This window comes from Centruroides sculpturatus, unplaced genomic scaffold (genome assembly GCF_000671375.1).
Source record: "Centruroides sculpturatus isolate CEXI.00-Female unplaced genomic scaffold, Cexi_2.0 scaffold19, whole genome shotgun sequence".
Lineage (NCBI taxonomy): Eukaryota > Metazoa > Arthropoda > Arachnida > Scorpiones > Buthidae > Centruroides > Centruroides sculpturatus.
In genome coordinates this window covers 1535935-1550528 of record NW_019386694.1, presented here as the reverse complement: position 1 = coordinate 1550528, position 14594 = coordinate 1535935, and the positions used below count along the sequence as shown (strand labels likewise).

Here is a 14594-nt window from a genome sequence, read left to right as displayed (position 1 = left end):
ATATACTATACTAATAATGTATTTTTTCGTACTTTTTGGTTATTCATTTTTTCAGTTATCCGACTAACCCTAGTCCCCAAATGAGTCGGATAATCAATGCTCTACTGTACGGTATTTGATGTGTATATATATTTTATTAATTGAAGTATATACAGGTAACCCCCGTATAACACGGGAGTTACGTTCCAAAAAATTGCTGTGTTATGCGAATCCATGTTATACGAAACAAAGAACTAGTGCGAAAAGGGGAGTTAGGTTCCAAAAATTAAAAAACATGTTGTTAAATCCTTATTTAAATCGGATTTATTATTCATTTTTTTTCATAGGTAAAATACTTATTTATTATTTAAGTAAATATTTTACCAGAGGATTATTCATCCTATACAATGATCTCAGCATGAGCATCATCAACTGGTAACAGTTTGTGGGTGCGTTCATTCTGCAATGGGAGTGTGCTGCTGTTTGTAGGCATTTAGGAATGACGGTGAAAGAAAGATGGCAGCCCCTGCACTATCAATAGTATCATGTGGAGGAATCTATAATTCTAAAATGAGCTTTTAGAGGCAAAAGAAGGGTCCCAATTGTAAAATTTAACCATTAAATGGATTGTTTGTTGAAAGAGCATTCAAAGTAGCCATGAAAACAATTAGAAATGCTCATGTGGAGGTATAAAAGAACGCACCCTTTATTATATTTCATGTTGTACGAGGGTTTTACCCAATTCCCAAACCATGTTAGAGTGAACTCGTGCTATAAAAGCACCATGTTATATGGGGGATGTTCCCAATTCTCGAACCGTGTTAGAGTGAACTCGTGCTATAAAAGCACCATGTTATATGGGGGATGTTCCCAATTCTCGAACCGTGTTAGAGTGAATCCGTGCTATAGGAGTGCCATGTTATACGGGGGTTACCTGTATATACACACCAAATATGGTATAAAAATTTTTTATCTTAAAATGTGAGTAATAATATTAAATTCTACAAGTTATGTCATGTTTTAAACAATAATTTCTTTTTGTTTTGGCTAGAACATTTAGCAAACTGACAAACAACATTGGTTCAGATTAAGTGAAGTCCAGATTAGCACAAGTGTGAATTAGTAAGAGTTCATTGAATATCTCAATAAATATTACAAATGACCTAAGAGGAAACTTTCATAGTTTAATTACTATTCTTGATTTTAAAAAAGAAAATTATTTAACTTTTATCTTTTTCTTACAATATATCTTTCTTAAGGTACAATACTCACGAAAAAGATCTCTAACTCTCCTGGCTCCTTGTCCCACAAGGATTTCGTCAAATTCCGGACCGGCCGCGTGGAAAAATGGAACATTTGCTTCTCCAGCCACTGCTCGAGCTAAGAGTGTCTTTCCGGTACCAGGAGGACCGACAAGTAGAACTCCTGTAATTTAAAATTGATTACCAGAATGATATAGCCACATTTAGAAAAAGTTATTTAAATGCTAATTGTAAAGATTTTTTATTTTTCTGAGAAAATACAATTTTTATTTTGAACTTACATTATAGGTTAATTATAACATTTGAACCTTTAAATTGTCAAACAGTTTGAATATATATATATATGATTATACAGTACATATATTCAATTAATTTTTTAATTTTTATATGTATAAAATTAAATTTATCATCCACATTAAACTGTTTATATCTTAAATCTACATCTTTAAATTCAATTAAATGAAGTTTTTGGATATATAACATATGTTAAGAATGAATTTTAAAAATTCATTCTTATTTTTCTTATTTTGTTTTAAATTTTCTAGTGAAGGCATGTTAAGAATAAATTTTAAAAATTCATTCTTAACATGCCTTCACTAGAAAATTTAAAACAAAAATGAAAATTAAACTATATTAAGTGACAAAGATAAAGGATCGATTACAGAAACAGATCTTTTCTATATGATAGCTTAGATCACCTGAATCATTAATCATTGTTTTTGGCCATTGTTAACTATCATTATTCAAATCAAAAGATATAACTTAAGACTAGGACAGAATTAGGCCAAACAATGATTTAGGTTTACATTTTATTTATGTCATTAGTCCATAGATATGATTATATATATATTAGTGTTTTTATGCATTTCTGATCAATTATTTTTACTGCAGACAGTTTTTTAATTAAACTATATAATTAATACAGATTTATGAGAAAAAGTTCTCAACTTAATACTGTCTACTTCTAATTAAAAAAAATTCTATTGTTACGTTTCTATTTAATATCAAAAATGTTACCTTTAGGTAATTTCCCACCCAAAACCGAAAATTTTTCAGGATTGCGAAGAAATTCAACAATTTCTTGTAATTCTTGCTTCGCTTCTTCAACCTGAAACATGAAATATATTTACATTATTAAATATCAAAATAAGTTATGCAATTTTCATTTCATTACAACAAAAGCATGTTATTACGCCTTTAACATTTTCAAAAGTAACATCTATTTCTTCTGGATGAACTTCATTTCCTGTACCAATCAAAACCCTTCTAAATGGTCCTCCTAGGATATGACAGTTAAAAAATAATTTTAAAACATCAAAATCCAGATATAAGTTTTATATGAAAAATAATAATAACAACTCAACAATATGTCACTTATATTCTTTATCAGTAATATCTAAAAATAATCCCAAAACCAGTGATCTGTTTAAATAACACTTAATGAACTACAAAATCATTTTAAATGGAAATATATATCATGATATTTCATCATGAGGATAGTTTAAGTGAAAATTTGTATATCATCAATTAATATTTAATGGTCTATTGTTTTATAAATGCATGCATATTAAAAATGTATCTATCTGCTGTAAAATAGGAATTTTTAATTTTTCAACATGGATACAATTCTTTCTCAAAATATTCCATTCTTTCTGGAATTTAGGGTCTAATAGCAGCTTTCTTTGATCTGATAAAATATATACATAACTTGTTAAATCCATGCATTGTAGTAGAAGTTTCAGTTTTATAAGACACCAGCAGATGAGCCCAGCACTGCCCGGGCAAAAAACAATAACAAAGATTAAGATGAATAGATTATTTCATACTTCTAATCCTTCTATTCTAGTAGCTTGGGATGCCCCCTAGTGGGCGTTCTAGCAGCAGTGGTGTCATTCCATGGTATAAATAATAAATTCCTGCTGCAAATAAAAATAATAATATACTGAATTTCTCATGGCATACCCTACTGAAACGCAAAATGCAAAACACCGCATCAAATATACTGAATTTATTGTTAAGTTAAATAATAGCTAGGGGTGTCCCTAGTGGCCATTTTTGGCATACAGTGACAGAAAGAATCCGGTTTTTCAGCTTTATATAGTTAGATAATACCTCAATGTCAATAAAATCAATGTTCAATGTTCTTTTTTGGAAAGGTATGTGTAAATTAAGTCTAATAATAATAGTTTTGACAGATAAATAAACTCGTGTATAAAAAAAGTAAACTTTCTTGTGCAAAACTAGATATTGTGAAATTCAAACTTAAATAGTTCTTCTAAATCTATTATTTAAAAAATTAAAATATTTTAAAGATTACTTTTTAAGATTTAAAAACAACAAAAATAAAATTAAATGCCTATAAATTATTTATTCTTCTCTAAATTAAAGCACACAATAATTCTAGTAGGGGATTCTAATAATAATAAAAATAAAAAACAAAGGAGTAAATAAAATAATCCGATACCCGACAGCTCACCCATGAAGGAGAAGAGAATTCCAAGGATGAGTAGAATGCCAAGAATATCTCTGAAGAAATGAAAAAATCTAAGTTTTGAGCTGGTTTTAGTTCTAGGATCAGCAGCAAGATATCCTTCGGCAAATGAAATCTGCACAGAGAAAATTAATATTAAAGTCATTTCATTTAAGCATAATTATTAAAATACTGCAAAAGTTCTAATTATAACTGAAATAATATTTTGGTATAGATATGTTACTGTGAAAGACCAAAATTAGAGAATGTCGACACATACAAAATATGTTGGTGAAAGACCGAATATTTGGTTATATTATTATACATTCAAACAATCGCCAGTGTATGTCAACAAGCACAGATAAGCTTTGGTGGAGGTTGAAACAACACCTGAGAATCCGATGTCGACAGAGATGACAGTCTGTCACCAAATTCTTTGCCGTTTCCTTCTGTTCAAATTGGTGATACCGTATGAATACAAGTCCCTGATGTCGACCATGGCCATACAGATGCCCAAAATGCGTTGGCAGTTGTTGTTGGAATAGAAGACTCCGACTTTTATAAATTAGCAAACAAAAATGGTACCCTCAAGCAGCTTTATACCCGTAATCAGTTCGTAATTTGTAAAGAAAAGTTACTTTCCATAGATGAGATTTCTTCTCAAGAAATATCGCTGAGAAAATATAAAATTAAATTAAAAATATAAAATGCCACAATTAAATACGTATTAAAAAGGTATGCAAAAATTCCAGATTACAAATTATATCTGTAGCAAGAGTGATACAAATTGTTTCCTCCAGAGCACAATGTCAACTGTCCGTTGCAATGACAGTTTACAAATTCAAAGTCGGTCTGGAGTCAGTCGATAACGGACGATTACTGTTTATGTTTGTTCGCACAGTTTTCGATGAGTCATATCATTCTTAACTTGGACGGAAATGAAATTTGTTTCAACGTTGCACTTAGTCTTTCATATTTGTTGTTAGTAATTTAAAAGACATTTTGAAACACATACAGAATGATAATAATTTTTTAAAATATAATAACAGAAAAATAAAAACGGAACTCGGGTACATTTACCGAGAGCCACAGGTTGGCCACCCCTGCTATATACACTGTCATTGCAAAAAAGAAGTGTTCCATGAATAAATGCAGTTGTAAAAGCAAGGGACTCTTGTGCAATTCAAAGTGCCATAACAGTTTAAGTTGTTGCAATAAATAAGATTGTATAATTTTTGTGGCGTAGTAAACACTAGTATTGTGTTTTATTCCAAAGACACATGGTAAATTTTCCATCAAATTCCTTTATTAGTTGAGTCTAATATAAAACAGGACACAGTTTCAAAAAACAAATCAATAGATTGTATAATGTTAATCGCATAATTTATTATTGTATTATTTTCTTTAATGATTTAGAATGTACTGTTTGTTTTAGGTTCAACAGTTTATTTACATGTACTGTTACTTAAGCTATCTCCTATTTTAACATATTAAAAAGTTGCATTTTTGTCTTAACGTAATAAAAATATTTTTATTCAACATTCACCATCAGTGCATGCTGAATGTCGACATTTGCCGGTGTAAGTGAGAAATAATGATATCTAGCAAATATTTTGTACATACACGAAACGACTGTGTGAATGCTGACATTCACCGGAGAATGTTGATATTTGCCAGATATCGGTCATTCACAGTAACAGATACATTTAATACATTTTTGCATTGATTTTTTTTACAGATCATTCTATTGCTTTATTAGTTAATATGAAAAAATATATCAATAACCATTTACAAAATAAAACCATAAAAGGATAAATGTTACATAAAAAAATTTTAAATAATTAGAATTAATTTAAGAATNAATTTTATGGAAGAAAATCTTTCAAACAGCCGTAGTCCGTAAACTTGATACGTGTCGGGTTGTGATTGGAAGGATTCGTAAGAAAGCGGATTCCTAGAGAATGGAACGTATCTCTATCTTATAGGGGGGTCGACTGTATAATAAAAATATCACCAATTGATGATTTTGGCATTATGTATTTTGTGACCTCTGGATACAGGATTTAGAAAATTATATGGGTGAAACAACATTGACAATACATAAAGATGCAGATATGAAGATTAATGGCAGAGGTAAATAACCAGTTACCTCTATTGTTAATGTAAGTCAAGTCATCATAATTGACCAGTAATATGCAACAGCCAGTTTATAGTTACCGGGTGTTTATTCTGAATCTTAATATCACTGTGGTTGAATTTGCCAAATAAAAGAAAAGGACTTGTCGTGGACCTATCCCCTTTATTCAATTTTTCAATTTGTTTGTACAACTGCAGACTTGACTTTTTCATGCCAATTCTCATGCTCTTGTGACTGTTCAACCAGTGTTGCTAGATGGCTCACAGAATATTTGAATTAATTTTCCTGTTTACTTTTTAGGAGTCTTTGTATTAATGCCAATATAATATATTTATTATTACATGTTACCGTTAAAGCTCAAAAGTCGTTAACGCACATTACCTAGCTAATCTGCAGATTAACTAGGGTGATCCATTAAAGTTGCTAAAATTGTTGTATTTATCAAATTACCTAGATAATGTGCAGATTATCTAGGTAATCTGCAAATTACCTACTAGGCATTCGGTAAAGTGAAAATAAGATCTTTGCTGAAACAACAGCAATGTTTCTGTACGCTTAAATTAACATATTGTTCTTTATTTAATTTTCGATATCTAAAGAATCAAGTTAATACAATCAAACAATCAACAAATTAGTTGATAGAATCAATCATCAACCAATTAAAAAACATTAAAAAAATCAAACGGTTTAAAATATTAATACAATTAGGGAAATTATTATATAGATAACCACCTATGGAATTTTGGAACTTTGAGTATCTATCTGAACTGAGAAGACCAAGACGACTTCAACAATAACCCTACTTTTGGACCGGAGATGAAAAATAATAAAGTTATACTTTTTCTGGTGATCGCATGATATAATTGTGTAGTTAATGTTACCTATGGTGAGTAAAATGGTGGCTCGTCTCTGATTCCAGTAAACAGAAGAAAGGAAACAGTGAGAACGCACGTTCTAACCTAACCTAGTCTAATAAATTATCATAATTATTACCAACCAAATTATTAGAATAGGTTAGGTTAGGTTTGAACATGCATCCCCACTGTTTCCTTTCTTCTCTTTGCTGGAATCAGAGACGAGCCGCCATTTTACTCATCATAGGTAACATTATCCAATTGTGCTTACTTACTAGTGCAGTCTAAAGATTGGTGACACTTTGAATTTCATAGCAGTTGGTTTTTGCGACAAGCACACCTATTTGTGGTACATTTATTTATGGCAAAGATCTTATTTTCACTTTACTGAGTGCCTAGTAGGTAATGTGCGGATTACCTATATACTCTGCACATTATCTAGGTAATTTGAGAAATGGAACAATTTTCACAACTTTAACGGATCACCCTAGTTAATCTGCAGATTAGCTAGGTAATGCACACATTAACGACTTTCGAGCTTTAGCGGTAACATATATTTTGTTATTTATTTACAAATGCTACAGGTGATGCCCTTATATGTTATTTTGGGGATGGAAAATTGTCTATAACAACAATACCCACTAAAAATGAAAAATAAAATTACAAAGTTAAGAAAACTATAAAATTCTTTTACAAAACAGTTTGAACCCCCATTTTTTATTACCTTTTTGGATTCCTCATTGCAATTAATGGAAAATGGTAAATTTTGAGAACAAATGCAATTCTGTAAAGCACATAGAACAGGCTTTGCTAATGCTCTGCCTCAATTAATATCTGGCAATCTTAATAAAATTTTATCTATTTGTGAATTAAGGTTTCTTTTACTTAACAGACTGGCTTACTTACTATATATAGAATCTCCTGAAGTTGCTTGATTTTGCTTAGGTTTAAATAAATTTGGTATCAATTACTTTGAAAATTTGTACATAAGGATTTGATCAATGGATTTCTCCCATCTCATTACATATAACTTCAGTCAATGCAAGACAGTACCTGTATTTGTTCCTTTTTGCCTTCTTGCCATTTATTCCAAATCCTTTTTCTATCATCACCATAAAGTTACTAATACAATTGAAGATAAACTTTAAATCTGTTCAATCGATTTTGATAAAAATTTGCCATTTTCCATTAATTGCAATAAGGAATCCAAAAATGTAATAAAAAATGGGGGTCCATGACTTCATTTTTGAGATAGAAGGTCATTTCACAAGTGTGCATAATCAAGCAATATTGCAATAATTGTGTGATTGTCATGTGATGTTCCACAGTTGCTGATATGTCTTCTATGGGCTTTGCTGTAGAATAGAGTTCATTCTCAAATGTTAATGAGCCAATTTTGATAAAGCTTTGCCATTTTCCATTAATTTGGTAAGGAATCCAAAAACGTAGGACCCATTTAAATGTAAAAAACTTTCATGAGTCCATGATTTTGTTTTTGATATACAAAATGCATTAAAGTAACAATGTCTGTGCTCTCTGATGTGACTGAAAATAGGTGCAAAAACAAACAAAACATGAGAACAAAGCAATCATCATTGATTGCTTTGTTTTCATGTTGTTGGATTGCCTCTCCATGTCAGCAAGTGCAACGATCGTCTCTGTACCTGGTCAGTGTAAGGATCACGTCTCCCATGGCTGGCAGGTACAAGGATCTCATCTTTCTTTCTGGCACCACTTCAATTCCGTCGCAAAACAATGTCCTAGTTTTAGATGATAGTTTAGTTTTAATTGATAGTTTTATAAACAGAATTTTTAATTTAGCTTTTGACATTTTCAAATATAAATTAAATATTGGATAATGTTTCTTTTGAAACTGGTGTATGATCTTAGTTATCTTTTTAATTAATTGTTAAATGGGCTATTAAAAAAACATCAAATTTTCAGATTCTTTTGTGATTGTACAAAACAAATAATATAAAAAAAAGTTTATTTCTAAACAGAATAAGTTTGATGCAAATTAAAAGTATATTCTAAAATAAACATTCAACAAAAAAATTCATGCAAATGATTTATCATCTAATTAATAATAACCTAACAATTTATAATACAGTAAAACTTGACAAAATTGAACTTAAAAAAAGTGCTTGATATTTAAACTTTATTGGTAAAGTTTAAAATCAAAAATTTCATAATTAAAAACTACCTTTGGACCAAAATATATTTTTCTCTAATCATATAAATCATTATACTTATCTATATTCTTCAAAGACATAATAAATAGGAAGCTCTGTTTTCAAAAATTAAGTTATGTCAATCTGTTGTGTTTTAAAGTATGTCATTACAGCTGATAAAATATCTTTGTTGGAAATTGCTTTTAATTTTAGCTGTATTCAGCTTCCGCTGTACAAACTTTCTAAGAATTCGTGTGAAGTTTGTTTTTAATTCCAATATACATAGAAATCATCATCTAACCAGTATGGGCGTCAATGCGTTTTTGCCCTGGGACACGATTTTCCACTAATAATTGCTTTTATGTCTTCTGCATCTAACGTTTCGTATTTGAGAAGAGCTTCGGCCAGAAGCCTGTGTTCCCTGCTGTGTGTACGGAGAATGGTTTTTGCTCTTTCGTAAGATTCCTATTGTGATAAAAGCAAACACTAGTTAATATTCTTTACAAGACATGGCATTTGCAATTATAAATAAATGATACGTACTGCCAGAAGGCGTTTAATTTCCGTATCAATGGATTCCGATGTGCTCGGAGCCAAATCGTTGACTACAACTAGAGAATTGTGCTCTCCTTCAAAGGTCCTAACTCCAACCTGAAAATGATTATATATATATATTTATTCCTGTTTTTAATTTATGAAATTTTTGCAAAAATATTTTGAGATATTTACTTTTTCTGACATTCCCCATTCTTTTACCATGTTAATTGCCATACTAGTAGCTTGTTTCAAATCACTAGATGCCCCTAATAAAATTAGTTTTAATTATCTTAGATATTAATTTTACTGGGATGTAAATTTATCACTGTCATATTTTACCTGAAGTTATTTTTTCTGGGCCAAAGATAATTTCTTCAGCTGCTCTTCCTCCCAATAGGGTATCCATTGTTGCAAGCATTTGAGCTTTGGTAACATGATAATGTTCTTTCTCTGGGATATATGCAGTCTGGATAGACATCAAATTTTATAAGTTAATAAAATTGGAATGTTTATTAATATATTTAAATTAATAATCACTTACATGACCTAATGATGGTCCACGTGGAATAATAGTAACTTTGTGAAGAGGATGAGCATCTTTAGTATAAAATGCTACTAGTGCATGTCCCCCTTCATGAAAAGCAGTGATCTGATTGGCTTCTTCATCTGGAATTCGTGATTTGCGTTCTGGCCCTATAATGGAAGATCATATCATAAATATAAGTCTAATTTTATAACTTAAAAATTTTTGATAATTAAATGATTGCAATTACCCATAAGTACTTTATCTCTAGAATTTTCCAAGTAATTCATTGATACGGCATCTGCTTCATCAATGGCTGCTCTGAGTGCTGCCTGATTCACCAAATTTTCTAAATCTGCTCCTGTAAAGCCGGTGGTTCCCCGAGCAAGAACGTTAACGTCCACATCATCCGCAACTTTGACTTTCCCCAGATACAATTCAAGAATTTCTTTTCTACCATTTAGATCTGGAACGGGAACCTGAACTTCCACATCAAATCTTCCAGGGCGAAGAAGTGCCCTAAAATGCAATTAGCCACAAAATTATTTTAAAGTAAATATCACAAAAGATGTATTTTTCATTCCTCAAAATTAAATAAGTAAAAGTTCAAACTTACTTGTCTAAATCGTCTCTTCTGTTTGTAGCTCCTAATACTACAACCCCTTCATTTTGACGAAAACTATAATATATACCATCAAATGCTTATTACTATTTTCTTTTTACTATTATCAAAATATTAACAAGAAAAAACATTTCTTACCCATCCATTTCGGTCAAAAGTTGATTAATTGTTTGATTTGCATATGGATGTAAGACAGAATTAGTTCGTTTTGCACCCACGGAATCAATTTCATCAATAAATATGACGCACGGAGCTCTCAGCTTTGCAGTATCTAAATTTAAATTTAAAAACTGTAAATCAGAGTTACTTAAACTTCAGTTTTTCTTTTGCAAAGGCTCTAATATTTTTTCAGATTATCAAAATTTATCATGTCCCATAAATTTCTGTATTTGTTTGATTATCGAAAGTAATAATCTCAAATTATATATGTAACAAATATATAATTTATGATTATTACTTTTGCTAATCAAAACTAGTTGCAAAAAGTTGTAAGACCAGCAGTTATGTACAAAGAACTAACAAAAATACAATCAAACTTTGATATAGCATCCTTCTAAATAGCTACAACAAATATTTATAAATAGATCTTCCCTAAAAATTAAAACTATTAAACAGAGAATCCTTCAATATCTACAAATTATTAAATGTGAATCTTGCATTACAAATGACATCAAAAGAATATGAATTGGTGAGAAACTTGTGTACTACTCTCATTACTATAAATATTTCTTATTATTTGAGACACTTTATTTTAACTACACTCAATTTGGTGCCAATGTCATAGCAAACAAATGACGACACAAAATCAAAGACTAATTGTATACACTGGTACCTCAGGATACAAACGTCCCAGCATACGAAATTTTCAGGATACATGAAATTCGAACATATTTTTGCTCCACAATACAAACAAAAACTCACCATATGACGTTACGTTAGTTCGCAGCGCCATTTTTTATTCACTTCTGTTCATTGGTCTCAGTCCGCATGTTGGCTTCGTCNATTAGCACTTACAATGTTTTTCTAAAAATATTTATTTATATTAGAATAATTTTAAAATAATTATTTTTGTTGGAAAAAAGACTACCAAAAAAATTTACATAAATGCTGTCAGATTCCAAAAACAAACTGCATTTTCTAGCCAAAGATGACATTGTTACAAAAATTATTTTATCATCTATTGGAGAAATAGTGAGAGAAATATTTAACAGCCATAACTGCATCAGATGTTAAAATAAATACTTTTAGAGCATTTTTCACAACAAACATATGACATACATCAAAGCCAAAAAAGCATTCACTACATATGAATGTGTGTGATGCGGCAGTGACTGAGGAGGAGTTAATGATTGACCCAAGAAAGCAATGAAGAATGAATTGCAAACATTTGTAGAAGGTACTGTTTTGAAAGTGGTCTTTTGTAACTACTATTACTATGATTATGTTGTTATTTTTGGCTACCATGTATAAAGGCATTGCCAAATGAATTCAATTCCTAATGTACAGTACAGTACAATGCAAGATAATTTCATTTTATAAATTCAATATATACAGATTCTATATATCATTCAACTTTAACATAGTAAGTATACCAAATTCTGTTTTTACACAAACTTTTTTAATACTATTTTGATTTAATAAAAGAAAATTATTTTTAAAAATTGTAACATATTTCATTAAGACAACTCATGTAAAGTCATATAAAACTTTTTGTATAATTTTTTGCAAAACACATTTTTTTAATAAAAAATACAAAGTAAAGGTTGTCTTGATCTAGCTAACAAATTAGGCTCATACTTGACAAAATGATTACCCAATGAAGAATAAACTTAATGTTATCTTGTAGAGAATTTTATAAAGGCCTAGCCACAATACGAACTGAGCCATTAATAACTGAATTTGTTCATAACACCACCAACATCAGCACCACAGGACATTACTGCTAATGTTGTTCAGGAGTTTACAGAAAGAACATGGTAGCCGAGCATTTTTAGCAATAGTAGTGGTATTGTAGTCATGTGCAAATGACAGCGAATAAAATTTTATGTATAACTTACATTAATGAATATAAAAATTGGACAGAATGTTTTTCAAATGAAATTTATGTTCCTATAATTCATATACATTGTACATTAAAAAAAAATCATTACATTTTTATTTGTTAATCAAATTTTATATGAAAAATCTTGTTAAATCTGATTTCGTTATTTTTGGTTATGAACCTAAGAAATCAACAATCTTCTAATTTCCATATATACAATTAATTTCTGGAAACCAATCTATCATTTAAAAACAGAATTAGGTGTAATTTGTTTTCCTCATTTGAAGAATATAAAGTAGCAATTGTTTTAGAAGTACAGGTTTATCAGGCATTAGTCTTTTATTGTTCTTCACTGTTTTAAACAAAATAGCCACTGTCTGTTAAAATCCAAATTATATAAATTTCAATAAACAAAAACAGAAAATATATTCAATTAAATTTAGTTCTAAATTATTTAGTCCATTATATAATTGCAATTTATTTATAATTTTAAACCCAAAACACTCCTTTATTGCCAAAACACTAATTAATTTAAGTATCATTTTCTCAGGTAGTTCATCAAATAAGAGTTTGCCATTGTTTCTCTCCTAACAGGCTTGTTTGTGCAAAACTATTTGAGATAGTAATATTTGTTAGTGAGCTTCAATGCTGCTTTGAGTTTATATAATAATAATCAGTAAATGATTTGTAGTACTAAACTAACTGCTGTTAATTTTAGAAAAACTTTTTATGTGAAATGCATTTAAACATTAAAAATTTTGACGACATTTAGAATTATATTTTAGTCTATGGAAAAGAGATCAAGTGAAAAAAATGTCACTCCAAAAAAAATTCCCAAATTTTCTCAGTCAATAAAAGATCCCAATCTGGAAATGCTGGGTGCAGTGCATGAAAACTGCCCTCGATTCTCGACATCAATTTCTATTTTCCTGCTCAAACTTACTATGTGACATCATGAAAAAGCTAATTGTGTAGTACAGTAGACCCCCTATAAAATGGGTTCATATAATATGGATTCGTATAATACAGCAAAAAAATTACAATCGTATAATACGGTAAAAAGTCATCATCGGTGACTCATGTTGCAATAGGATTGGTCGAAGCTAGACCAATAGCAGATATTGCACAAACTCTTGAGTTTAAATGAGCAGTGGACCTACTAAAAACCATTTATTATTTAACGGCCATAAAAATTATATTCATATTAATCATGTCTCCAAAGTTAAGCAAATTTTTTGCAGAAAAATAACTTATCAGGAAACGTGCCTGCCGTTCAATGCGCCACTCCACAACGAAAACAAGCTTAAGCAATGGCGTTGTCGAACAGTGCACACTCAGTAAGTAATTTTACAATATTTTGTTTATAGCATAGTTTATGTGGATTATTCCCAAAAAATTATACATGTTTTGGAAATGTTGAGTCAAATTAGTCTAGAATTGATTAATTTTATGGAAGAAAACATTTCAAGCAGCCGTAGTCCCTAAACTGCACATGTGCCGGGCTGTGGCTGGCTCATGTATACAGTCGACCCCCCTATAATTACGGTCCCTATAGTTACGATTCCTATAAAACTACGAAAAAATTGCTACCGGTATCTGTAAAAAATAGTAAAAGTTTCCTATAAACACCTCAAACATCATCGGGAAGCCGAACTACTTTCCCGCCGTCCGTAGCGCCACGCTACGGAGAGATTTCTATCGTCTGGACAGTATTATATAAATTATATATAAATTAGGTACTGTACATATAATTATATATTAATTATATATAAATTAGGTACTGTATATATAATTATATATTAACTTATTGTAACTTTGTTATAATTAAATATATAATTTCCGCCGTCTAGCGTGGCGCCACGCTACGGAGATTTTTACGCTAACTATCGTCTGTCAGTATGTAAATTAGGTACCGTAAGTCTAATACAGTACTGTAATTTTATACATTTCTTGTGAAAGAAACATTTCTTATTCAACGGCGATTAAAATTATTTATAT

The 14594-nt window shown here is 30.2% G+C and overlaps 2 protein-coding genes across 4 annotated transcripts in view; both read right to left on the bottom strand.

The window, feature by feature from the left end:
• Positions 1-1180: 1180 nt before the first annotated feature.
• Positions 1181-14594, bottom strand: part of LOC111615581 (ATP-dependent zinc metalloprotease YME1L1-like) — a 56637-nt gene continuing 43223 nt past the window's right edge. For 2 of the 3 annotated variants that reach the window (XM_023356981.1, XM_023356982.1), the window contains exons 7-10: positions 3706-3847; positions 2435-2520; positions 2259-2349; positions 1181-1404 (exon numbers count right to left, since the gene is read on the bottom strand). In XM_023356981.1, coding sequence (XP_023212749.1) covers positions 1196-1404; positions 2259-2349; positions 2435-2520; positions 3706-3847 — 528 coding nt within the window. In that variant the 3' untranslated portion in view covers positions 1181-1195. The remainder of the gene's footprint in view (positions 1405-2258; positions 2350-2434; positions 2521-3705; positions 3848-14594) is intronic. The other variant, XM_023356983.1, reaches the window with a different exon arrangement.
• On the bottom strand, positions 9056-10851 carry LOC111615583 (ATP-dependent zinc metalloprotease YME1 homolog). Its single transcript, XM_023356984.1, has 8 exons — positions 10694-10851; positions 10550-10612; positions 10184-10452; positions 9952-10103; positions 9750-9876; positions 9603-9676; positions 9417-9524; positions 9056-9338 (listed from the first exon to the last, which is right to left on the bottom strand). Exons 1-8 carry the CDS (start codon positions 10699-10701, stop codon positions 9186-9188), a joined length of 954 nt encoding a protein of 317 aa, XP_023212752.1. The 5' UTR covers positions 10702-10851; the 3' UTR covers positions 9056-9185.